The sequence below is a fragment of the Myxocyprinus asiaticus genome, chromosome 17, assembly GCF_019703515.2.
Source record: "Myxocyprinus asiaticus isolate MX2 ecotype Aquarium Trade chromosome 17, UBuf_Myxa_2, whole genome shotgun sequence".
Lineage (NCBI taxonomy): Eukaryota > Metazoa > Chordata > Actinopteri > Cypriniformes > Catostomidae > Myxocyprinus > Myxocyprinus asiaticus.
Window position 1 is genome coordinate 24,037,872 of NC_059360.1, and position 27,436 is coordinate 24,065,307.

At 37.2% G+C, this 27,436-nt stretch overlaps 1 protein-coding gene across 1 annotated transcript; it reads right to left on the reverse strand.

The window, feature by feature from the left end:
- Nucleotides 1-4,387: 4,387 nt before the first annotated feature.
- On the reverse strand, nt 4,388-27,216 carry apoba (apolipoprotein Ba). Its single transcript, XM_051722144.1, has 29 exons — nt 27,165-27,216; nt 26,690-26,749; nt 26,099-26,211; nt 25,845-25,990; nt 25,570-25,717; nt 25,272-25,424; nt 25,057-25,181; nt 24,525-24,613; nt 23,009-23,456; nt 22,775-22,889; nt 22,515-22,658; nt 21,205-21,410; nt 20,550-20,754; nt 20,279-20,458; nt 19,992-20,195; nt 19,720-19,887; nt 19,399-19,604; nt 19,068-19,250; nt 18,761-18,891; nt 18,007-18,217; nt 17,102-17,274; nt 16,832-17,007; nt 16,233-16,348; nt 15,699-16,072; nt 7,640-15,223; nt 7,044-7,155; nt 6,912-6,941; nt 6,599-6,785; nt 4,388-6,081 (listed from the first exon to the last, which is right to left on the reverse strand). The coding sequence occupies exons 1-29, from the start codon at nt 27,214-27,216 to the stop codon at nt 4,861-4,863; spliced, it is 13,260 nt and encodes a 4,419-aa protein (XP_051578104.1). The 3' UTR covers nt 4,388-4,860.
- Nucleotides 27,217-27,436: the final 220 nt, after the last annotated feature.

Below are 27,436 nucleotides of genomic sequence, written 5' to 3' on the forward strand. Positions count from 1 at the left end.
CATTTTCTTCCCCACCCCAGATAAAGCAGAAATGGTTGGTGTTAGTTGATGTTGTGATTATGAGTACATTATGGTCTAAAATCTAGTTTATCTGGAGCAATGGTCAAATTCATGCACAAGCTTCCAAAAGAAAAGACCAAACTCCACATATGGACACTGTTAGGAAAAAGCAATATGTTATGTCTGGCTGATCACACACTAAAAGTGTGAGTCGGGGGTCACAATGGGAAGCTGATTCTCTATATCCTCAAGCTCATCTCCTTCACATGCTGGGGGTATGCCAGCTTGTATGGAGGGCCACTTTTAACAAAACTACCAGCTTTGATTCACAATATTGGCCAATATTTACATTTCTTTTTTTGAGCAAGAATAGTTTATAGGAATCTTGAGATTGGGAAACATGAAGTTGGATTTTTTTTAAGAAGAAAAAAAAATGGATGATGGGGACATATTTGTTGTTTAAATGACAACAACTCCACATAAAATTCTTTGGAAAACAACAGGCAGTTACTCTGCTCTGTGTGAAACATCAACTTAGGTGTTTTGCCAAGTATCCATGGCTAAATAATAACTGGCATACTCTTTGGAGTGTTATGTTAAACTGCTGACAAGTGAAATAAACAAAGGCCAAGAAAAATGGAAAATGTATTTTCTAAGCAAGTACTTCATCATGAATATGGTAGCAAGCTACAGCTGTAATCCAGGAGAAAATTTAGTTATGTTGATAGTACTTTGGCATGTATATTTCGATCTGGAAATTAGATTTGTTGATGCATCAAGCAAATTAGATGCTTTTATTATATGTGTATATAGTCAATGAGACAATGAAGTCTCTCAGTATTAATGGTCAGAAAGAGGTGATTTCTGCATCAGTGATCAAAAGTAGATATGTTATCCGTCTGTTGCAAGAGATTTAGATGGAGAAATTTCTGTTTTAATGTTTCTGGGGCATGGGAACAAATCATCTTGTGACATACAGTGTACGGCAGACTTGTTGGCAAAGCAGGGGTGGACTGGCCATAGGGAGAACCGGGACTTTTCCTGGTGGGCCGGTCACGAAACGGGGCTGAACTGGGCTGAAGAATACACTCAAACTATGCTTAATTTTGATTGAGTCCTATGTGACAAGGAGGAGGGCGGCGCCGGGCCGTGACTATGCACGCCCGGCTCCCAGTCGGGCTAATCAGCTGAGGAGAGTGATAAGTGCAACAAGATGTGACAGTTCGGGAGAGAGAGAGCTACAGGCAGCTTTCCATTGAACCCTGTTACATTGGTGCTGAAACCCGGGAAGGAGGAGGGATGCGCCGTCGTAGAGTCCCCAGTGTTCAATGGAAAGGAGGAGGCGGGAACCGGACGAAGCATTAAAGTAAAGTTTTTAATAAACTTAAACACAAAGATACACAAACATAAATGCATACAGGGCAGCTGCCTGTAGCACTCTCTCTCCCGAACTGCCCCATCTCGTTGCACTTATCCCTCTCCTCAGCTGATTAGCCCAACTGGGGCCCAGGCGTGCGTAGTCACGGCCCGGCCCCGCCCTCCTCCTTGTCACATCCTACTTGGAAGGATTTATGAGTTTTGACAGTGCAATTGTGAGAAAAATAATGAAACAATAGCATAAAGGGCTAGTTCAACCAAAAATGAAAATTCTGTCATCATTTACTCCAGAGGCGTAGCACCAAATGTCGGGCCCTGGGCACAGAACTATTTTCGGGCCCCCCAAACAATTTGGGTTTGTGGAGTGGGTAATATATAAATGTTTTTAGATGGATATTTTACAGCGCTATATAATTTATAAGTAATTCAAAACTTCAAAACACAAGTATTCTTTGAATGAAGCAATAAATTAGAAGAAAAAAAAATACATATATAAGTCATACATTTACATACATTTATGAGTTTTCTTATTGGCAAAGCACCATTAGATGGTTGAAATGAGAGAATTGCCAGGTTGTTTAGCCCATCCTGATGCATTAATGCTCAGGAAGTTTTAGCAAGTCTTAACTTGCTAACTGACATTAATTTAATATTATTAAACTTATAATATTTATAATTTATCTGATTTACTCACCCTCAGGGGCATAGGTCCGGGGGTAATGGTGGACCTGTAACAGGGCCCTCACTGGACCACCCGCCCACAGAAAGGCTATATTGATATTCCATGATATTATTATGAAATTTAACATGAAAACTGGTAGGAATAAAATGTAGCAATATCTGTTTTCCATCCATAAAAATGTGGGGTTCCCCTATAATCTGCCTTGTCTCCTCCACGCCCAACAAAAACTCAAGAGGTTTGGTCCTCAAGTTTAAGGTATAGTTCACCCAAAAATTTAAATGTTCTCATCATCTACTCACTCTCATGCCATTCTAGATGTGTATGACTTTCTTTCCTCTGCAGAACACAAACGAAAATGTTTAGAAGAATATCCCAGCCCTGTAGGTCCAAACAATGCAAGTGAATGGTGGCCAGAAATTTGAAGGTCCAAAAAGGCAAGGCAAGGCAAGTTTATTTATATAGCACATCTCATACACAATGGCAATTCAATGTGCTTTACATAAAAATTATAAAGAAAACACAAGATACATAAAACATAAAAAAAAACAAACATTTGAAACCAATTAAGAACAAGAAATAAGAATAAAAAGTAATACAATTAATAATAAAAAAAAAAACATATTACTAAAATAAATAAAAAAGAATAATAATAAGAAGAAGAAAAAGCATATAAAGGCATAATAAAAGTAATCCATATGACTTTGGCTGTTAAATCCATGTCTTCAGAAGCAATATAATAGGTGTGGTTTAGAAACAGATAAATATTTAAGTCTTTTTTTACTATCAATCTCCACTTTCACTTTATTCTTTTGTTTTGGCGATTCACATTCTTTGTGCAGATGAATTAAAAAAAATAAAAAATAAATTTGACAATTATTATTTTCATGCCAAATAACTATCAACACAAAAGGAGATGTTAAAAGGGATAGTTCACACAAAAATGAAAATTCTCTCATCATTTACTCACCCTCATGCTATCCCAGATGTGTGACTTTCTTTTTTCTGCAGACCACAAATTAAGATTTTTAGAAGAATATCTCAGCTCTGTCGGTCCACACAATGCACATGAATGGGTGCCAAAAATCTGACGCTCTAAAAAGCACATATAGGCAACGTGAAAGTAATCCATACAACTCCAGTGGTTAAATCCATATCTTCAGAAGTGATATGATAAGTGTGGTTAAGAAACAGATCAATATTTAAGTTCATTTTTACTAGACATTATTCTCCCTGCCCAGTAGGGGGAGTATGCATGAAGAATGTGAATCACCAAAAGCACAACAAGAATGTGAAAGTAAAAGTAAAGTGGAGATTAACTGAGCAGGAATTTATAGCAAAAATGGTCTTAAATATTTATCTGTTTCTCAGCCACATTTATTGTATCGCTTCTGGGGAGATTGATTTAACCACTAGAGTCATATGGATTACTTTTAAGCTAAATTATGTGATTTTTGGAGCTTACAAATGTTGCCATACATTCTCTTGCATTGTATGGACCTACAGAGCTGAAAAATTCTTCTAAAAATCTTCATGTGTGTTCTGCTGAAGAAAGTCATACTCATCCGGGATTGCATAAGGGTGAGTAAATGATGAGAGAATTTTCATTTTGGGGTGAACTATTCCTTTAAACAGCATATTAGTCTCAGTTACCATTCACTGTCATTGTATCTTTTTTTCCATACAATGAAAGTGAATGTTGTTTGAGGCTGTCATTCTCCTTTACATCCACTTCAGTGTTCCACAGAAGAAAGAAAGTCAACATTGAATTGGAATAACATAAGGATGAGTATATGATGACAGAACTTTTGGGGGAACTGTCCCTTCAAGTATTATAATGCATTAAGTGCATCCAGGTACCCACAGAGATGAAAAAAAAAAATATTCTGGCAGTCCATTAATGGTCTAATGAGGCAGAAGAGTCAGAAAAGGCCTATATCCTATCCTTCACCCCCCTCTCTGGTGCTGATGATCTCTGACCTCCTCTGAAAAGTCTGCTGTGGGAAAAGCAGCAAGAACTTCAACACAGCACAGTCCCAGATTCCAAACAGGTGGCAGTCTCTCTGCTTAGCAACATTTGTTTTGATGAGGTTATATGAAATAACGGCAGGAGGGAACTGTTCCCCACCAGGTAACCAGGGGCAGTATATGGTGGGAATGTAACCTACTATATTAGATTGGTGTGGTCTATGCACTGACTGGAGTGAAACAGCAAGGTAGGTTAACCATTTCAGATCTTATGAGAAGCTGAGGTGAAACCCAGTATTCTGTTGTTATGATGACATTGCCCTCTTTTGGCCAAAACCTGTCAACACTTTTTCACAATTCAAATAGTTTTTTTTTTTTTCATTAACAGTGCTGAGAGAACTGTATGTATTTATTATCCAGTATCTGTAGCATCACCAACAAATCACAATCTGATGACCTGCTATTAGTGATTCATGAAGAAGCTTTCAGATTACATAAATATTTCCAATCTTTACACATTTCATGTTATTTTCATCAAGCTTTATGCAATGTATTTCAGTTTTTCTATTGACATATTTCCTTTAATTTTCTTTAATTACATCAATTTTTCCAAAGCATAATATATATATATTTTTTTTGCTTAAGTTGACTAAATGTTACTCACAGACATTCAATAGATTATTTATAACATTCAGTTGTACATTTAATAACTACAAATTAAATGATAAAGATGACACAAAATACATTTAACATTGTTTATGGAAGCACAATAACCGAAAGAATAAAATTGTAGTCAACAAAAGTTTTTGTAATACAGACCTTTTAGATAAAAGGTTTTATGCCATGCTGGGCCATTGACTAAAAGATTTCCAATAGAAAGGAAGAGGAATTTCAACATCCGTCTTTTTGCTTGACACCTTTATGTATGGATCTGTATATGATGACGCTGACTTCATAAATTCAAGGTAGCTCTTTAAAAGACTATTTATATATGAGTCTAACACCATGAGAAGATTGTTTAGATTGGAGTTGAGGTTGTCCATGGTCATTTCATTGTACAGATCCTGGACCTTACTTTTGCAGAAGTCTTTGAACTCAGACAAACCCCTTTTTGCCTCCCGATTCCATTCACGAATCATTTGCATCACTTGTAAGTTGCCTGCCTCTTTGTAAACGTCATTGATGTATGCAGAAATTTCTTCCAGTTTTTCAGTCCTGAAAGAACTCAGGAACTCTTCTGTCTTTTGGATGTGAACTGTCAGGGAGTTTATCAGATCCTGGATCTCTTTGTCCAGTATGAGGTTTTCCCAAGACTTTTTCGCCTGAATAATCTGATCCTGTGCACATTTCATGGCAGACTTCAGATCCTCCAAAATGTTCTTCCCACTAATAACTCTAGTGGTACCAGGAAGAGTAAATTCTACTTTGTCAATGTAACCTGCAACAGTGTCAACAATGGCCTCCATGAAACTAAAAATCCTTGCAGTGGCTCTGTCGATTGCCTCTGAAATTGACTGCCTGATCCTATGGTACAACTCTTGCCCAGTAAGCTTCTCCTCCAGACCTGGCAGGTGGAATTTGGTGTCACTCAAGAACATCAAGACAGCATCCAAGAGAACTCGCACGTTTGACTCATAGCTCTGAAGGAGTTCTTTGGCGCTACTGGGGAACCTCGTGCTCAACTCCTGGAGATCAATCTGTGGCAGGCTCTCCACTGTTCTTCTGAACATCTTTTTCCCCTGTTGTCTGAGCTGCTCGACTGAACTCTGCAGAGCATCAAATGTGCGGGGGATCTCCTGGAAAGATTTCTCAATACCGTTGGAGAGTGCGTTCTTGAGCTTAAGGGCAGTACGGTTCAGGTCCATGCCAAAGTGATCAAAGTGGTACCGGTTGATAAACTTGTGAATTGCTGCTGTGATGGAAGGGAGTCTGTCTTTAAAGCCATTAATCATATCAGAAAGTCCGTTGATATAATAGCCAACCTGAATGCTCAGCTTTTCAGAGTTCTTCAAAGTCACCTTGAAACTCATCAAGTCTGTGTCCTTGTCAGGTGTTGACTGCATAAACAATACAGACATTTTGTTAAAATAATATTTAAAGGTATAGTTCACCCAAAAATAAAAATTCTGTCATTTACACACCCTAATGTCTCTCCAAATATAATTACTTATTTTATTTCGTGGAACACAAAATATAAGCTTTAAAAAGTCTTCACAGGATGAATAATAATGAATAGTGAAATAGTGACTCCGGTCTGTCAAGCTCGAAAAAGGACAACCCCCCCCCCAAGAAGACTTGGAATATAGTGCAGGAATTGAGTCATATCGATTGCTGTGGTTTTATGTTGTTTTTTGTAGCTTGACAGACCAAAGTCACTATTAATTTTCATTACATGGCAAATAAACCCTATAAACATTTTTAAATTTCTCCTTTTGTGGTTCAAAGAAATAAAATCATACGGGTTTGGAGCGACATTGGTGTGAGTACATAATGACAGAATTTTTACTTTGGGGTGAATTATTCCTTTTAATAAGCTGTACAAATGATTGACAAAAGATATCATTAGTCTCTTACCAAATATCTGCTGAACAGTTTCCCATAAAACTGAGATGGTGACCTCCTTGTGAACTGGAAGCCAATAAAGCCAGCTGCTGGTGAGGATATTGAAGATGTGATTCCATTGCTGTGTGATGCATAACGGAAGCTGACATCAGCAAAGGTCTGGCTTGTTACATCAATATTCAGCGTATGTCTCGAGGGACTGTAGAGTAAAAAACACACATTTACAGAAACATTAGTATTACAATTTTACAGAGCATAAAGCACATACATGTAAGACCCTGATCTAACACAGAAATGTGGCTGATCATTAAATCCAAAAGATTACCTGGAGACTGAGAGCTCCTCACGTTTCATTCTGTAGAAATAAAAAAAGGCATTATAAAATTATGACAGGAGATGCAGACATTACAAATGTGCATGCTTGAGAAATTGATGTGTTAGTATGCACAAGTCTTACCTTAGATTCTGACGGAGATCATGCTTCCAGTTTATATTCACATCACTATGGGTGAAGGTACACTTTCCATCTAGGCCCATAGCTCCATTCTCAAGAAGGAATGTGGCAGTTGCTAAAAATGAAATGTGAATAGTCATGACATTTCTAACTATTTGAAAGTACATTAAAGGTCAAGTATGACATTTCTGTGCCTCCAGCATCACCAAACGGAATTGCAAAATAACAATAATTGTTTTCATACGGGTTTAACAAACACACCCCCTGTTTTCCATTGATCAGATACTCCCACCACAATTAAATAGTCCTTCCCAAACTCATGCCATAGATTGAGACAATGTGGCTGGTTAAGATGCTAAAATAAACGGAACAATTTTGATAGTTTTCAAACAAATCTATCTAAAACTCTTCGGGAAAATGACTGTTTGGTGCAAAAAAAAAAAAAAAAAAAAAAAAAAAAACTTTAACATTATAAGTGGACCTCAGGGAAGATATATAAATTATTTAAAAAAAGTATGTCATGACCACTTTAAGTTTAAGTGTTACTGAATATTCATGTCAACTGGTGAAAGGTATAAAGGAATGGCTTTTAAACTTACCATCCAAGTCATACTCCAGGAAAACCATGGTGGATGTGCTGGTGGACTTCAATGTGCCAACAAATCCTGGCTCTTTGTTTTCCACAGTTCCAGTCCATGTATTGTTATAAATTGGGGAGGAAACTTTCACAGTGGCCGACAGGGCACCGAAGGTTGAGATGAACACACCAGCTGGGAGATGAAGTGATATCTCTGGTATTTCAATTTTTTGTTCAGGGATGGTAATGGTTGGCATCTCAAAATGATATAATACGTTTGTGATGTCATCCAGATGTATTGCATACTCGCCAATGTTAAAGGTTTTGGGTAGAGTAAATGATAAGATGGTGATTTCATATTGTGGCAAATTCACAAACAGGTGTGCCATTTTGTCTTTCAGATATTTCGTTTTAATATTAATTGTAGGGACTTCCACCTTTGGTAAACCAGGCAAAATGATATCAAAGGCAGCTGTATTGATCTCATTGGAAATTGCAAGATTCTGCAAATCAATAACAAAGGATGGCACATGGAGAGTAGTGAAAGGCACAGTAAACTCTGGAACAGTTATGACTGGTGGTAATGAGATATAGTCAGGCAGGTCAGCTTCTTCAAACCGCATATCCACCTCCCTAATCATTTGTGGAATCCCTTTGAACCAATGTGGAACTCCGAGTGTTATTTGTGGGATATTAAAAGTGACACCATTTTCAAATACTTTTTTAGGTAGTGCAAATAGTGTTCCCTCCATGCTCTTGGTATATATAAGAACAGTCGAGGCATTGAGGAACTGCAATTGGTCAGCAGTGGTGACCTCACCAAATTTAAATATGTCCCATAGATTCTTCTGGTAGACTGGCAATTTGATGGCCTTCAGGAATGCAAAGTGTCCCTCAATGGATTCTGATATTTCCATGCATATTTCAGACTGATCGTTTGACAGTGTCAGATCAGAAGAATGGATCAGTGTTGCCAACTGTTCCTTGCCACTCCAGAGTAGTCTTTGCTTGTCTGAAGTGATAGAAATATCTGCATTCTGCACTATGCCTGCATGACCAAGATTACTCGGCTGGGATATGTCAATATCAAGATTAGCGGACAGAGTTGTCAGTGGAACAAACTCAAGTGTTGCCCTTACATTTTGCTTTCCATTTGTTGAAAATGAAGCAACACTAGCTCCATTAGTGCTTGTGTAAGACATTGTCGCATAAAAACGCCGCAGAGAAGCCTCAAGCGCAAGGTTCTCAGTAATGTCGACAGTCCAGGTACCAGCCTTGTCATGGTAGGCTTTAGTGATTACATCAGTTTTCACTGTGGAACGAAGACCATTGGCATTCAGATAAACAGTTGCTTCATTGTCCAAAGATCCAGCAAAATTTGCACGGTCCATGACTGTTGCATCTGTTGTTCCTTTCCAAGTACTCTCCAAAGAGAAATAGGAAGACAGTGCCTCAAGAGCAAAATTGTGGTCTATGCTTCCAGTACCTTGTGTCTCGATTAGGGGTAAATTGTAAGAGTAGCTAAGTTTGATGTTAGAAGCCACATTTGGTTTAGACTTCGTATTCCCACTAAGCATTTGTTTCAGATCCATCTTAAACACGGGCAGTTTAATCTTAGCCAGGTTTGTTAGGGAAGCCTCCATATTCCTCTTGGTGAGACTGACAGAACCCTCATGAATACATTCTGCATTCACATGTTCTAAGGACAGGCTTGTAGCCATCTTCAGACCTCTTTTTTTATTGATAGTAGTACTGCCATCAAATTTACCTCTGAGGACATCAAAAACAGATGTTGTTGAGACATCAAACTTGACCACAAAGTCAGACTGATTGTACAGCCCACCACTGGTGTTTACAGTTATTACCGTGGATTTAATTGAGAAATCATATGTCATGTTCCCAAATGCGGGTATCATGAAGTTGTTCTGAATGTCTGGTACTGTAAATGTGGGCAGGGTCAAGTCTCGAAGTGTTTCGGGCACATGCAAGACAGGTAGTTCCAAAGATGGAAGCACAAGTGTGTATGATGGCACTGAAAACCCCATCAAAGGAACTTTAAAACTTGGTGTGCTGACCTCCTTAGGTATGAAATAACTGAATGCAGGTAATTCAGCTCTGAACGCTGAAACCTCGATATTCAGTATGGGTATAGTGTATCCAGGAACAGTGAAATATCTTGGTGGCTCGTTTGATGTGTCAATTTTGTACTTTTCATAATGAATTCTGGCTTCATTGTAGGAATTTGTGAGGGCTTCAAAAATGTGGTCTCTTCCAAGTTCAAATTGTACATTCAAGATCTTAGCATTGTCATGGAAGGCTTCGTAGATAGGCTCAAGGTTTAGATCAAATATGTGCTTGTCAGGGTTTTTCTGGTACAAGACCTTGAAATCGATGTCAATTGATTGTTGAGGAGTGGCCAGAAGATCTTTCAGGCCATAATCTTCCCAAAGAGAAAGCTCTTCGATTTTGGGTGTTTTCATGTTCAAGTATGGGATTGTCATCTCCGGAACACTAACTGGAACAGTCAGGAAGTCAAGATTGGCTTCACCATCTATAAATGCGAAGATTCCAGCTTCCTTGTCACTGTTATCGAGTGTAAAGTTATGTTTGTATTTGTACTGATTGAAGCGAGCTAGACCTACCCAAAAAGCATGTTGATTATTGGAGTTTAAAATAAGCCCAAAGTCATCTTGGAGATCGATTTTTCCAGTCAGTTTTAGGGGCAAGAGGATTTTGGAGTTCCCTTTATTTCTGCAATCAAGTGTTATCTCAAATGGTTGGGCCAAGAATTCACAAGTGTTGGATATACTCCCACTCACCTTTCCAATGAGCTCAGAATTATGTGAAAGTCTCATTTCCATTCGAAGATCCTCCATTTGCGCCTTTCCTTTCAGTGCCATAACACTGCTCTTGAAGAAGGGTGCTTCTGTCTCAGCCACTGCATCAATGGTGATGTGGCTTAGGATGACAGACTCTGCATTAACCAGCTGCTTCATTTTAAGGGTTCTGCCGTTTGTCTCCCCAGCAAAATTAAGCTTTGCAGTGCCAGTATTGACAATGTACTTCAAATTGCTCTTGTGTGTGAATTCATCAGAATAATCCTTGATGGACCTGCTGGTCCTTGATGGACCTGCTGGAGCCCATTTTCCACTTCCCACTGTGTCAACAGTCACAGATATGGTCCCAGATTCAAAGTGGGCCTGTGCTGTTTTGGTTATTATTACCTGACTTGAGAAATCTATGTTGGGGATGTTCAGATTATGGTTGTAAGTTGTCTCCATATTTGCAGATATTCCACTCTTCAGAGCAACACCTATATTGTTAATCAACTCTGCTGTGTATATATGAGTTGTGGCTTTGACAGCTGTCTTGGCTGTTACTTCAGCTAAAGGACCACTTAAGACAACAGAACCCTCATGGTCAATAGCAAAGGCCATGTGATTGACTTTTACTGTCTCATTGATGACCATTTTTCTCATTTTTGGAGCTTCGATTTGAAGCATTGCATCCAAAGTATAATCAAGGAATTCAAGGCTTGACTTTGCATTTGAATTAAGAGTAGCTTTAAACTGCGGGGATTTGGGTGTTCTTGTTGTGTTCTCAAGAGCTGCTGAAGTCATCAACATATAGTGGGAAGAATCTACTCTGAATTCACCATAAAGCTTGCCAAAAGCTGGTAAACATGGTTCCATTGGGATATGAGGGAGCTTGACTTCAGGGATCGGCAACATGGTAATCTTAAAACTCTCCAGGTTCAGTTTTGGAACAATAATCTCTGGGAATTTTATCTCTGAAAGTGTGATCTCTGAGAAGGTCAAATCAGGTAAGTCAGGAAGATAAAGAGCACGTAAATCCCCAAAGATGGCTTCAGGATCAACTTCTGGCATTTCTATCTGGCGAACTTTGTCAATAAAGTCAATAATGCACTGCTTCATTTTCTCAAAATCGATTGTAATGGAGGGGAGACTGAATAAGTTCAGAACTGAGAATTTGGGGAGTGTTATCACTGCTGGAATTGTAATATCATGTATCCTCGCCAGTTTAATCTTAAATTCATGAACTTCGAGAGTCGTGAATGGAAGAACAAAAGTGGGTATTTCCAATTCTGCCATCTTCAGAGCATTGAGAATTCCCTCCACAGTTTGGATGATTTGATTCAGGAGTTCCTTATCTTCAGCCATCTTCTTAATTTCTTCAAATAACTGTGTTAACTGTGATGAGATGTATTCAATCACATTGATGTAAAAACCACTTGCCCTTTCCAAGTATACAGAGATTTCATCTCTTATGTCCATGTCACTGATTCTCTGTCTCACATCCTCAAGAATGTCTTGTACCTTGAGTTTTATGTCTTTATATGCAGTAGTGTCAATTACATCCAAAATATTGTTGCAAACCTCAGCTATCCTTGTTTTTTTCAGTTTCTCTAGGTAATCGTAAACTGTAACTTGCATCTCTCTTAGAAACTCCCTGGATGCCTCTAGTTTTTGTGGGATTTCATAAACCTCATTTATCTGCTTGTTAATATAATTTATTATTTCACCAATCTTTTCATTGACTTTGTCAATAAAGGTGTTGTAATCAAAAGTATTTAAGGTATTTATAATGACGAGAATGTACTCATTTAAATAATCAATAATCTGCTTGAAATCCACAAGCTTTAACAGACGGACAATGCTATCCAAGAGCTCCATAACCTTGTCTGAAATGTACTCAAACTGGATAGATTTTAAAGTATCTGCCAAAGCCTGCACCATGTCTTGGATTCTGTACTGCTTCACTAATATAATGGCCTGGTCCACAAAAACTTCAATTTTCTTGTCAATTTCATATCTTAATAGCAGCTCCTGTGCATTTAAGTAAACACTATTGATTTTTTCTGGAATTTCGTATTCCTCTATCCAGTTGACAATGACATCTTTTGTAGAATCCAGCACTCTCTCAATGTCTTCATATGGAATTTGATCAGATAGTTCTTCCACATACTGAGTCAAATCAACTGAGAGTATATATTCTTTCAGGCTCTGAAGAAGCATCTTAATCTCAAATGTCTCAACGAGATTCCTAAATTCGGTCAGTTTTTCCTGAAGTTTGGTTCTAATTTGATATTTTGCATCTAGTTGCTTCAACCAAGCTGCACTACTGTCCTGCAGCTTTTGGAAATCAATCTGTCTTATTATATCTTCAATAGCATCAATGACTCTGATGATTGTTTTGGTTATTTCATAGTTCTCATCAAAAGCTTTCAGTTCATCTCCAATCTGTGTCAAAATGTTTGAGACAGAATTGGCCCATGATCCACTCTCTATGGAATCTTTGATTTTAATCATTAGATCCCTAATGTTGTTTGCTAAATCAATAATGTTCTTTCCAGAAGCCTCCTTAAATTTCTCAGCATATGCTTCAAGGTCATCTATTGTAATTGTATAGTCATGTATCAGAGAAATCAGCTGGTTCTTCACTTTGTTTACTTTGGTCTCCAGGTCCATGTCTTCTATGATGTCATTCACTTTTTGAGGGAGTTCATCCAGTTTGGCCCTGATCTGACCAATCAAACCATTGATATCGAGACTATTAAAGTAGTTTTGGAGGGACTCAAATTTAAGAAGAATTGCGTTTTTCATTCTTTCAAAGGCAACAGAAAGGCTTTCAATAAATGGAAAATAAATGATGTGACAGTCACTGTTCTTATCATATTTGACAAACCCAGAAGCACTAAACTTTTGATTGTCTAACGGAACATCACTAAGTTTTGTTTCCGGGTTAAAAAGGTTTGTTTGAAGCACTCCAGAGAGCTGGACCCCCATATCGCTTTCTTTGTTGTAAATACTGACATCTTGGTTGTAGGCATGATTATTTAGCTTTGACTTGAACTTCCACATCACAGACTGTTCGTTAGGTATCAGCAAGCTGTTGAATTTGTTTTCTATGTGTGTTTCAGCTGACTCCCCATTTGGCAACACATGTACAGCAGAAGCTCTGCAGTCAAAGGAATTGGCAATGGCTAAAGGCTCTGCTTTTAAGAGGAACTTGCTGTAGACTTGACCAGTGTGTTTGCCATAAAATTTTACTGAGCCATCACCGTTCAAAATGGCATCAACAGTAAGGCTAAATGGCATGGCCATTGTGCGAATGGTTTTTTCAAGACGTAAAGATTCAGAATTTACTTGTGTCTTGCTGTTCATAACAGATGACAATCCAGCAAAATCTAAGTCAATTTTGTTGCTGATCTGGGAATCAAAAACATTTGCGATTGTATCACATTTGATAGTGCCAGCCAGATCTGCATAAGTTAATTCACAGCTGTGCTTGATGTTATCACTTTCCCCACACTTTCCACTGAGGCTTCCAGTTGCGTCCATTTTAAATGGCTCCATCTTAAGTTTGCCATTTCCACTGAGACCGAAATCAAAAATCTCAAGTTCATTATTTGCACTTATTGATGTGACAAAAGGCCTCATGTTAACTTTAATGTCATGGTTGTAGGATGCTCCATCACAGATGAAATTGTCTGTTTTGGAGCGGAAAGCCAAGGTCCATAAAGTTATAGAGAGGGTATGGGTGCACTCCATCCTCATTTTCTGTAATGTACCCATCATGGTATTGGAGAGACTCAGGCCTTGCTTATTAATACCCAAATTCATTGTGTTTCTTGTAGTGCCATCAAAGGCGTTCCCTTTATAAACACTGGTTAGATAAGCTTCTTTTGGTGAAATCTTACCCTCCGCATTGAACTCAACTGTGTTATCCTGGGCTGATCCTTTTGATTCAAGAGACATAGAGGCTCCATTACAATCAATAGCACCTTTAAAGATATTCTCAAATGTCAAAGAGCTTCCCTGAATGGCTGTTGTGCAACTGGTGGTCAAGCCATTTGTTCCCAAATTAAGTACACATTTGTGTGCTCCACGGCCATCTTCAAAATTAAGCGAACCTTCCAAGTTTGTTTCTAGGCCGTTGCCATTTAGGGATCCAGTAAGGAGGGCGTAAGCACGATGTGCTATATCATCTGCCTGGGTTTCAACTGTCAGACTGGCTTCTTCACTTGTGATATCAAGTTCAGCTTTACAGCGCAGAGCTTTCCCAACTGCTGTTGTGCTGCCATCTGACTTCAAAGTAAGCTGGCCTTTTTTGTGCTTTAACTCTGCCATATGCTTTAGAAAATCATTTTGCAAATTTGTTTTGGACAAAAGAGACAGCTCTCCATTGACATAAGATCCCTTGATCACATTCTCACCCTGGATGATTGAGGAGTCCAACTTCAATGTAGATTCACCCTTTCCTTCTCTTTTAGGTATATTGTAGATATAGGATTGGCTAAGTGTTGAGTTGGCATAGAGAGAGCCTAGCTTGATGAATCCATCAAAGTTCCCATCTCCAATGACCTCATCACTTGTTGTTGCAGACTGAGCCGAATAGTACAAGGAGGTGTGCAGACCAAGTGGGCTAGATGCTTCAATCCTGTAGTTGGTCCTACCACTGATTTTATCAGCCATACTCATAGTTTCAAAGACACTGATGCTGGCATCAAGGAAACTATGATTGATGGAGCCGTTTACAAGGTACTTCAGAGTATCATCCACTGTACCAGTGATCATGCCCATGCCTATGTGAAGAGTAAATGAAAATTAAATATTTAATAATTATAATAAATGTGGTATGTTTGGGGTAAAACCTCTTAAAGGGATAGTTCACCCAAAAATGAAACTGACAGGGACAAACAGCCTCACTCACCATTCACTTTTATTGTATGGAAAAAAGATGCAATGAAAGTGAAAGTTGAATGAGGGTGTCAGTTCCGAACTTTCTGCCTCACATCTCTTTTTAATATCCATGGAACAAAGAAAGTCATATTGATTTGGATCAAAATAAGGGTGAGTGTGTGATCATTTTTGGGTGATCCCTTTAAGTGCTGATGTACAGTATAAAAATAAAATTTTTAACATTCAGAATGCTTAATTAAATTGGGTAATTATGCAAATTATGTCACTTATTTTTGTCTATCTTTATAGATCAGGTTAGATCAGGTAAATCATGCTTTTTGATGCATTGGTGTCAAGAAACATCTCAATTCAAAATACCTTCAACTTTGTATGACAGCAGTGTCACAGGACAACTGGCCATCACTTTGTACTTAGCAATGTAACTAGGAACATCAAAAGTGTTGTTGCCACCAGAGATGGAGCCCTCCCAGTCATAAAAGTTGCTTTTCATCTTAACAGACACCTCTGCTACCCCTAGCATGGGTAAGGAGAAGTCCAAACTTCCAGGAATTGTAAATGATGGAATCATGTAGTTGTTCTCAGGAATCTCCAGTCCAACAAGGGGAATATGAATATGTGGAATTCTGAGGGTGAGTGGGATGTTGAGTTCAGTAGATGACTTTCCTCCCAGGACAAGAGGAAGTGAAATTGAGATTTGGCCTTTGTTGAACTGGTATCTCATCAGTGTTTCTCTGAGTTTAATAAAACAGGAAGAGAGGAATCTTTAAAATAATTTACAATGTTATATATGCATTATATGCATGTGGGATGTATATTGTATATGAGATATACATCAGTAGATATAGGCTTTTAAATGAAAAAAGTCACAACTTAAAGTCCTCAATGTCTTACGATTTAAGGTATAATTTCTCTGGTAAAGATGGCAAAGTGAGCTCTGGAGTGCTTCTCTTGCTTCTTTGTTTGTTCACGTATGAGCCGCCTGATTTATCCAACCAAATATTCACTGCCTGAGGCCAAAAAGAAAGACATCAATAGATTGATCAAGATCTGTAGCCTATTTCATTTATTATATCACTTTGTACAAATACTGTAAAGAAAAGCTTTACAGCAGCTTTAAAAGCGGAAGGCTGAAACAGGTGTCTCTCTGCAGGATACCATAGGAGTCAGAAAGTCTTTGGTGAGACACAAAAAGAAGTCTTGGAAAGATAGGAACAGTTCACCCAAAAATAACTGACCCTAACTTCACTCCTTATCCAAATTACTTTTTAATGTAGAATACAATTTAAAATAAAATGAAAATCTTAAGTTTTTCTAAACTTTCTCGAAGTATCTTGAAAGTGAAGGGGCTCTGGTCTACCAAGCTTGAATATGGGTTTAAAGTGACATTAGGGTGAGAAAATTATGAAAGAATTTTCACTTTTGGGTGAACTATTCCTTTAAGGTATAATACATTTTATATAGGGAAAATATTTTTGATTTAATACACTTACCTCTAATGCTTTTGAAACAATGTGACGAAGCTTCATGTCAGTCTTGGCGACTTTCCGGTCAAGCATATCATCAAAACTCGCCTGCAGCTTGTCACGGTACTCCTCCATGTTTGGGAAAAGTTTCTCAACCTCAGAGTTTATATCTGACTTCATTTCAAGTTCAACCTTGTTATTATCTGCAAAATCATCCACAAAACATTTTCAGACCCTACTGATGAATTCTTGAAGGAATTCACAAGTTTGCTTTATTAAATATTTGTGCTTCATTACCGTATCTGAGGATGGCTTTCTGCACAGATGTAGTCTCTGGCATGTGGAAGGCTGTTTCAAGCTGCAGGATGAGTCCATTTGTACTCTTTAGGCTGGCAGTTGCAGAAGTGTCCAAATGTATTGCTGGTACTGCCAACTGAAGCTCAAACAGACCATCTTTCATAGACTCCAGCCTGTTTAGAGACACATACATATCTACATACATATCTGACACTGGCCTTCTACTTACATGTGATGTGAAAATAAAAGTCTTGGTAACATGATTTGCTGAGTTACATGCAGTCAAAAGTTTGGACACCATTTCTATTTTGCACACGTTGAAAGAAGTCATAGTTCATAGTTTGAAAGAACACAAATGAAAGTGGGAATTAAAAAGAAAAAAGAAAAAAAAAAGGCAAATCAAATCTCTTATATTTTAGCCATCCTTTGTCTAGATTATAGCTTGGCACATTTGGCACACTAACTTAAAAAAAAAAAAAATGTAGGAGTAAAATAATTTTGTTGTGGGACACACCTTTAAACTGTGAGACAGTCATACATTTTTTTTAATTGATAGAAATCATTTTCAAACAATAAAAAGTGAAATGTTTTTGTTTATTTCACTCCTTCAAATAATGGCATGGTTAAAAAAAGTCAATTTTAATGTGATCTTCACATGACAAAAAAGGATGAAGTTTCATTTCATAAATTGTCAATTTACTGTATGTCTGTCTACAAAACTAATTTCAAGTATTTAATCATAACCTAATGTAGAAGGTTTATTTATTTATTTTTTTTAAATCATAAGAAACACAAATTTAGCCAAGAGTGTACAAACTTTTGACTGGTATATGACTGATATGCAAATTTTCCCCACCTTCTCCCTTTAAAATATGTATTTCAAAAATATTATTGTTTATACTGACCTAGCACGTCCAACTAGGGAAAGTTGTGGGATGTTTCCATTCGTCACATCAATAGTAAAGCCATGCATCTTTTTTCCTTTACCAGTGCTATCTGTAACTGCAAGCTTCATGCCAGCTTCAAGGTCATAATCAGGGATCTCAAGGTCAGTGGTGAGGATTTTCTTATTGCGGTTGTATTTCAAAGATGCCGTGGCTTCGGTTTGGTCAGCACCTTTAAAAAAGGAGAAGTTGAAAACCTACAATGTTAATGAAAGCCTATGGCATACTTTTACTCATTTTAAATTCTTAGGTACTAGACTACTCACAATTTTGGAATAAATAAATCTTTAAAAAAAAATAGTTGCTTTCATCTGTTGTTTTTAAACACTGATAAATGTACAATGTCAAACTGACATTGCTAGAAATATAAGAAGAAATTATAATACTTTACAATCAATTTCCATTTTTTAACATTAGCTAACAACATTAGTTAACATGAACTAACAATGAACAATACTTTTACAGCATTTATGAATCTTGGTTAATGTTCATTTCAATATATAGTAATACATTTTTTAAATCAATTTTGTATATGTTAACATTAGTTAATGCACTATTAACTAACATGAACAAACAATAAAAATTGTATTTTTATTAACTAACGTTAACAAAGAAAAATATATTATTAATTGTTAGTTCATGATACCTAATGCATTAACTAATGTTAATGAATGGAACCGTATTGTAAAGTGTTACCAAATAAATAAATACTAACCTTCAGCCCTTAGAAAAAGTTTTACTGAGTCTACTTTATGGCGCCCTTCCTTGCCCTCCCTCAACAATTCATATGCAATGGTCGCCGTATACTCAAACACTTCTCCTGTGGGCTGAAGTTCCAAAGCAAGCCTGGAAAGAAATTGTTTATTCCTAGTATCTTTAAAAGTACATTAACCATGGAAGTACAGTATAGATCTTATAAAAAGGCAGAGCTACACAAAAAAATTATATACCAAAATCACAAAAATACTCATCTCACAAATATTCATTATATTTATGCAGGAAATAATGTTTTTGTTTCTCACCTTGTCTCTCCTGTGAGTGGATAGTATGGGGCATTATTGGTGGAGCTAGCATTTGAATAGAGCAAAATGGTGCAGTACTTCATGCCAGGGAAGATAGGATTACACTCTGTAGATTCAGTCCTGTCCTCCACCATGGATGGGACTATCTTAGTCTGAGTGGAGGTCACTGAGAGCATCTTGTTGCTGTTGTGGTGGAGAGCATGTTTTTAAACTTTTACATTTGGTTCCTCCCAATCTTGAACATTAGGTTACATTATAAGAGCATAAATACAGATGCTCTATTTGATAAGGAACAGTATATGTAGGATACAGAAAGTTCAGTATGGCCTACCTAATGCTGAAGAGCTGGATGTTTGCCTGTGGTGCGGGGATGGAGAACTTGATCTGATTGTTAATTATGGTGACCTTTGCATTCAAAGCGCTTTCATGATGCATGTTTGTGTGTGTCTCAATCCCAGCTACCACAAATTCTGGGATATAAACACCCATTTGGGTAACAAACTCCACCCCCACAGATGGCATGAATGACAGCTGTTGCTGTGAATAATGACAAAAAACCATCAACAATTTGCAACTGAATTGTGGCATGACAAAATGCAAAATTCCAGGTTTATGGATTTAATGTAAACTGCACACTAGTGAGAAGGATTACCATCTGACGGTCAATGGTCAGACCTCCTTTAGCTCCAGGAGCCAGGACTCCAGACAGAGAAAACTTGAGAGGAAAACCAGCACTTGTAGGCAGTGTAAAGGCTTTGTCCAAGAACATGTAGTGGACAAAAAGTTCGTTTTCCATGCTAGATGTCAACTTTTTCAAAAACTGCAAAGAGAAAATCAGAGCTGATAAAGTTAACTGCTTATAAAGATTTCTTTTAACAGGGTAATGCATTTGCCATGTATTCAAATTCTATGAATGAAACATACATTCAGAGACATCGACTTGAATGTTTCTGTGAACAATTTAATGTACTCAATGATGAGCTTGAGCTCATTGGTTTTTATGTATCCCAGTTCTGTTCCCATAATCCGAAGGTAGGCCATTGCTTCAGGGGCATCTTCAATCTGTTCAAGGTGTTTATTGAAATCTAAGAGGTATTCCTTGATATTCCTCATAAAATCATGAGGGACCTAAAGGGAGCAGAAGCATTATTTTTCAATATGAAGAAACTTCACTGTCCACTTTATGATATTCTTTCTTTCTTTACACGTACCTGTCTTTTCATCCTTTCACCTCTTATGGGGGAAATCCATTTATTCAAAACCTTTTTGAATGGATGTGGAATCTTGTCATTGACCCAGTACATAGCTTTTGAGATGGCATCAGGGAAGAAACCATTTTCACCGAAAAGAACCTCAATGGCTGGCTCGAAGCCTTCACCCTCAAGACCAATCTAAAAAAGATGTCATAACAGGGATTCAAAACAGTAAAAATAAAAAAGAAAGGATAGAACATATAGCCAATTTTAAGCACAAATGCAGTACCTCTAGTATTTCTGCATTGAAATTGTCAAGTGTGGTGGCTAACATGACTTCTCTGGGCATGTAATTGGCAGAGTCAAAAATCATGTTGCTTTCTACTGAGCCAGTCCATGGGACATCAATTTTGTAGTTACGTGAGAACTTATTGAAATCCATAGGGTTAAAGCTCTCATCCCCCTCCAAGGCTTTAAGGATATAGTCCTTTACACTAAACATAATAAAACATAGAACAACATCTACAGGTATGAAGACTGGTGTTATCTTGACAATGAAAAAGTGGGTTTGGGTTGGGTTTGAGAATTTGTCTTCGAGAGGTAAGGACAACTTTAATCTTAGTACTACTTTACACAATCATCAAACACTTTTGAGTTAAGTATAGAACATCCATTGTCTGCCTCTGCTTCCAATAAAATCATCAAGACAAGACAGACAGACATATAGTCTGAAATTTTCAATGGAAGTCAATGGGGATTTTGGCCAATTATGTCACACTAAGTCAGAACTGGCTAAAGGTCTTTGGAGGATGTAATTTAAAGAAAATAATAATAAGCCTGAATTAGAATGTCAGTTTGTAAGCATTGTCAAGCCAACATAATTAGAAATAATAATAAACAACACACATAGAAGCCACATTCTGTATTTGAAATAGTGTACATACGTGGTTAGGTTTGGATCTTCTGATTTCAATATGTTGGTGATATGAGAAGAGACAAAGCTCTTAACCTGCACGTTTTGCTCAGTTTTAAGTGACCTCAGCACGTTGTCTGCTACATTAGGGTTTCTCATGAGCATCAGATATGCTGCAATGCGTTTTTGGACAGGTGCCTCTGGATTTTTGTACTGTTGTATCAGGGCACTTTTCACCTGGTAACAAGAAATCAAAATATCAAATGTTTTTGCAATGAATCAAGATCATATTGACTGGTTTTCACTTTTATGAATTAAAGTCTTCAAGTATTTAAAGGGATAGTTCACCTAAAAATAAAAATTCTCTCATCATTTACTCACCCTCATGCCATCCCAGATGTGCATAACTTTCTGCCTTCTGCTGAACACAAACAAAGATTTTAGAAGAATATCTCAGCTCTGTAGGTCCTTACATTACAAGTGAATGGTGACCAGACATATGAAGCTCTAAAAAGCGCATAAAGGCAACATAAAAGTAAAACATATGACTCCGGTGGTTAAATCTATGTCATTATAAGCGACATGATAGGTGTGGGTAAGAAACAGATCAATATTTAAGTCATTTTTTACTATAAATCTTCACTTTCACTTTCTCATTATGAAAGTGAAAGTGGAGATTTATAATAAAAAAGGATTTAACATTGATCTATTTCTCACCCAAAGTAACTGCATCGCTTCAGAAGACATATTTTAAACCACTGGAGTCATATGGATTACTTTGATGCTGACTTTGTGAATTTTGGAACTTCAAAGGTCTGGCCACCATTCACTTGCATTGTTTGGACCTATAGAGCTGAGATATTCTTCCAAAAATCTGTGTTTGTTTTCAGCAGAAGAAAGAAAAGTATGCACATCTGGGATGGCATGAGGGTGAGTAAATGATGAGATAATTTTTGGTTGAACTATCCCTGTAAAAAGTAAACGACGACGCGTGGCACACAAATGCATCTTTTAAAGGAATAGTTTAACACCCCCCAAAATATGTACTTATTGTTCCAAACCATATAGCTATCTTTCTTACATGAAACATAAAAGTAGAATTTTTGGTAGAATGTTAGCCATAGTCACTATTTACTTGTATTGAATTATTTTTTTTATTTTTTTTTTTTCAAACAATGAAAATGATTAGCGACTGACACTATGCCAGATCTTATGTTTAGAACAACATGAGAGTATGTAAATGATTAAAGAATTTTCATTTTTAGGTGAACTATTCCTTTAAGAACTACTAGGTCAGAAGCAGTATATTTTACAGTTACATAGATCTTAACAAGACTTTACATCTGAGTCCATTTCCATGAGTCTGAAAGCCTGGATAGCTGCTTTTTGTACTGGCAGAGAGGAGTATGTCTGGCCTATGCAACCTAGGAGAGAAGACTTCAATGAAGGGAAACCCTCCATAGACTTTCCCATGACACCAATAACCTGTACAACAAAAACAAATAATGATGCATTCATATAAAATGATAATTAAAAAATTCAAATAAATAGATAAATAAAAATTAACAAATAAAATAAGAGTAATTTGGTGTGATATGTACTCTTAGAGTAAGAAAGGTACTGTCTTCATCTCCAGAGCAATCCCCTAGCATGAACTCCATGAATTTAGCTACTTCCTCCACTTCAGGTGTTGATGTTGCTTGACTTTGAGGAAGTCTATTGCAAAACATACATTTACATATTATATTTTAACTTAAGAAATGGCTGGTCATAAAATCACATCATGACTGATGACAGCAAAGAGGCAACATGCATCATATACCACTGAAACTTACTTTTTCACAGTGTTGGCAAGAGCATACATGATTGCCTTGCTCTGCTTGTTCTGGGCCATGCTCAGCATGTCTCTAATCTGTTGAGGACTGGGCTGTGGTAAGAGACCCAAAGCATAGACTATGGCATCTACCTCTTTTGCTGTTTCATCAAAAGTTCTGAGGATCTGCAAGATGGCACTGGTACATTCATTGGTTCCACATTGGAACAGAGTCTGCCATGTAAGCCACTCTGAGATCTTCATCATCTCGTCAGCTGCTCCAGAGAGTGTCTCATTTTTCAAGCCACGGACTTCAGACACCAGTTTATGGAACAGACTGGCTCTTTGTTGACTCTTTCCTGAGCTGCTCAGGGTGTTGAGCTCTCTCATTGTGGCAAGCACATCATCTTTTGATTGAATGGGAAGCTTGTCTTCCACCTCCTCAAAAAAGAGATTCCTCTCAAGAGTGTCTGTTAAAAAGGGGAAGAGAGAGAGAAAAATAAAAGTTTTTAGTTTATTCTATATGAACCTCCTAATGTCTCAAATCTGAATAATCCTCTTAACCTCATTCGACCCCACATACACATGCGTGGATGTTGTATTTTGGCTTCGCTATATGCAATGCATAATTTAATTGAAACCAACTGATCTCAGGCCAGGAGACTCTGGGTAGTCAGTAAAGGGTTAAACTTTCAACGCATCGAGTCATGTGACAAAACAACATGGTGCCGATCACAGCGGTATTTGTTTTTGGGAGAAATGGCAACAAAACTACATCTGGTGAGAAATCTTACGTTTTTACATTGAAGCCTGTTTGAGTCAAAAGATAAGAGTAATGTGTACTTAAGCTCATTTTTTTTTACTATATTAACTGTGCATTATCGCATTGAGAATTAATGGGTTCATCCAAAACATGAAAAATTTTGCTTTCAGAAGCTTTAAATAGGGTGCAATTCGAACTGTTCCGAGACCAGTGCATACAGACAGCACACTGGAGGTTAAGTCATTCACTAAATAGGGAGCAGGGGAGCATCATATAGCTTTCCTATGCAGCTAAGTGCATTCACTCCTAAAATCCGACCAAAAGTTCAGTTTCAGGCTGCAGATGATGTTTGGACCACTCAACATGTTTGGCAGACATGGGACAATGATAATCAGTACATAGATTTAGAATTTATAATGTATAATTCTATTTTAACATTGTTGGCAGTGATTGGATGATGCTGGCCATTAATCAGAATTAATTACGCTAATTTCTGATGTAATGTCTATAACATCTCAAAAACATGAATAACCAACACTCCTGGAAACACTTTCTATAGCTTGGTATTATTTAAAATTTCACTACATAGTCCACATATGTTGCCATCAAGTTTTAGAAAAACTATTATATATTCGTTTTTGCATTTTTATTAGGTGCTACTTGTTACAAATCAAAATAGGAAATGGAAAATGCACACAGCAGTAACGCTTGGGTCTCAGGAGGTTAAAATACAAAGTAAAACAATTTAGCATCCTTAAATCTTCGAGTTACCCACCATCTTTGTTAAAATATCTGTTGTTGATTTTCACTGAATCTTGCAGGGTTAGACTCTGTTTAACTTCTGAGGAAATGCCATTCTGCCCCCTGTAGGAGAAATTATAAATTAACATTTTACAAACATGTCAAATGTGAAGTGTGTGATTTTTGGGATGTTAAAATATGCTAAATTAAAATTGTTAAAATTGTTAAAAACAACTTAAATTACGCCTTTCGTAAGTTGATTCCCCCAAAAAGTGTAAAAACTGTGGCTCTGTGGTGCTATCTAAACATTGCTGTGTTTTCTGAGTAACAACTCGACCAGACCCACATAACAACACTGACTCAACCAATGGCTTGAGTTTGAGGCGGGGCAATCTGTTTGACCAACCAATGTCAGATGGGGGGAGTGTTTGAGAAACTGGAAAACAGTCATTATTTTTTCTTTTTAATTTGGTGATGATGCCAACGTTACAAAAATTACACACTTCATCTGTAGGATCAGTCACCAGACACAAAAAACAAAGTCTTCATAGGAAGAGATTACGCACTCATGAGAGAATGGTATGAAGAGATGTGTCTCTGTACACTGGGCTTCAGTCATGTGCTTTCTCCTGTTGTCAAACTGGTAGTTGCAAGTCTGAGTGCTGCTGATAAGCTTGGAAATAAGTCCATTCTGCACAGGCAAAAATTAGAAATCGTTTTAATGACTTTATAAGTTAGATGGATATTGAAAGACTGGATATTAAAGGAAATAAGTTCTCACCAGGCCAGGTAAAAGGGAAAGGGGGCTGGTGGGCAGATTGTGAGGTGAGAAATGACTGCAGTCTGACAGATCTCTGACCACTGTGACATCTGTGTCAATGTCCTTTCTCGAGTTGACTGTGAGATCAGTCTTGCATATACCATAGATTGTACTCTTAAAAATGAAATGCAAGTCAAGAGATTATGAAAGAGCTGATAAAGCTGCTGTTTAAAGTCTACAGAGATGTAAATAAAGAAGTTTATACAACATAATGTAGACTGCATTTTGCATGCATTTGATGTCTTTGTTTGAAACTCACCATTTGTTCATTGTGTTCTTCCTCCAGGACTGGCACAAGAAGAGCAGAAATGATTCCTCTTTTGATGTTCAAAATGCTTTCCGGGTCATCCTTCTCTGGATAAATGGAGACACGAGTTACCCGTTCCACAACAAAATTCAGAAGGTTCCTGAAAAAGGAAGTACCAAAGACCATTATTCACTGAAATAAAAGATGCATTATCATTTCTGCTTTAAAGAAAAAAAGAGCTATATAAGGGGAGTAACATTCCAGATGTTATGAGCTGTTCCACATACTTCTCCATGGCAGCCTGGAAGGCCTCAGATCCGGCAGCCTGCCTGTACACAGGTTGACCCTGTGCATTGATGACTGACACCTCGCTCAGGGCACATTCTTTTGTGTGAAGGACAAAGCTACATGTCTGTGGGACCTCAATTTCAACCTAATGGTGGAGAGAGTAAATACTGTACATACATATTCTAATGTGTATATATGTAAAACATGAGGTTAAGGAATTTTTAGGCATACAGGTTTTGTAATTCTCTCGTACCTGACAGGAGATCTTTGGCCCATTCCTGAGGTTAGCTGTACCTGTCACCCCATTTTTGCTCTCGGCAGTGTACTGATAAACATATTTCCTTAAGTTCTTAAACCTTGCAGCCACTTGAAAAGTCAACATAACAAAGAGACACAACATTTGAAGGAACAGTTATACTATTGTCAGTCATGATAATAACAACAACTTTGTAATTCAAATAATTTCACAGTTGCATTATTTCCATGCTTAGTGTTTCTCATGTTTAATGCACTGCTATTGCACTATTTCAGGGTCAGTTCCAAGTAATCAGATATGCTGGAGACCTTTGGACCATTTGTTGACAGAATGACACCTCTGTGATTCAATGCTCTTACACATAACAGTGGAGTGCCAGGGTCCAGTGCTGCTATCTTCCTCAGTCGATAGTAACAGAGCAAGCCAGACTAAAAATCTCAAACTGATTGGTTGCAGATAATTAAAAATACATTACAAATAGCTAACCATGCTCCTACAATTATTCACAATGATAGCATCATGTTGATTCTCTTTGAGAGTGATTGTAGGAGCCAGGTTAGTTATTTGTTCTATTGGTTGGTAACTTACATGGGCATATGGATGGTTGATCTTCTCCATTTTCTTCCTCAACTACCTCAGCATTTGCTTCTACAGAGGTATAAAAAGTAGTAAATGTAGATTTAATTCTACATTTGACAAAACACCACAAAACCAAATTATGTTAATTTAATCTAAAGAATCAGAAAGAAATTTAAAGTCAGTGAAGCACAGTAAATATTTAAAAATGTATGCAATTAGTAAATTTTTCATAAGAAACTTTTATCTTAAAAAAATACTAATTCTTTAGTTCTTTAATAAGAGAAGGTATATCAATAAAGTATAATAAACAAATACTACCTAAAAATACAAATAAAAATACAATAGGATTTAGAAGAAAAATAGACAAAAAACAAGAATAGGAAGAAGAATATCAAAGCAATGTAAAGTACATAGTACTGACTAATACAGATAAATTGATAGATGATACTATAGCTTACAAATACAGATATACATAAAGTCTTACCAGCCAAGATATGTGCACTGATGAAGAGTAATAGACACAGTTTAGTGTCCATCTTTATGGGCACTAAAAAAAAAAAAAAAAAACCTAATTCTTTTTTCTGTTTTTTATTTTATTTTATTTTTTGTCCAACTTCTCTTAAATATCTCTCATTCCCACTCTGCATAGCCTTTATAGCCACCCCCACCCCCTAACCTCCAACTGAAGCCTCCTCCAATCAGACAAAAGACAACAAAATGAGAATCTCTGGCTTATCATTCAAAGTTCAAAAAACT

Coding starts and splice junctions, on each gene's coding strand:
- apoba (XM_051722144.1), bottom strand. CDS start 27,216: ATGGACACTAAACTGTGTCTATTACTCTTCATCAGTGCACATATCTTG. Junction 25,718..25,844: donor TTCCAGGCTGCCATGGAGAA/GTATGTGGAACA, acceptor TTCCTTTTTCAG/GAACCTTCTGAATTTTGTTG. Junction 7,156..7,639: donor CCTGGAGTATGACTTGGATG/GTAAGTTTAAAA, acceptor TTTCATTTTTAG/CAACTGCCACATTCCTTCTT.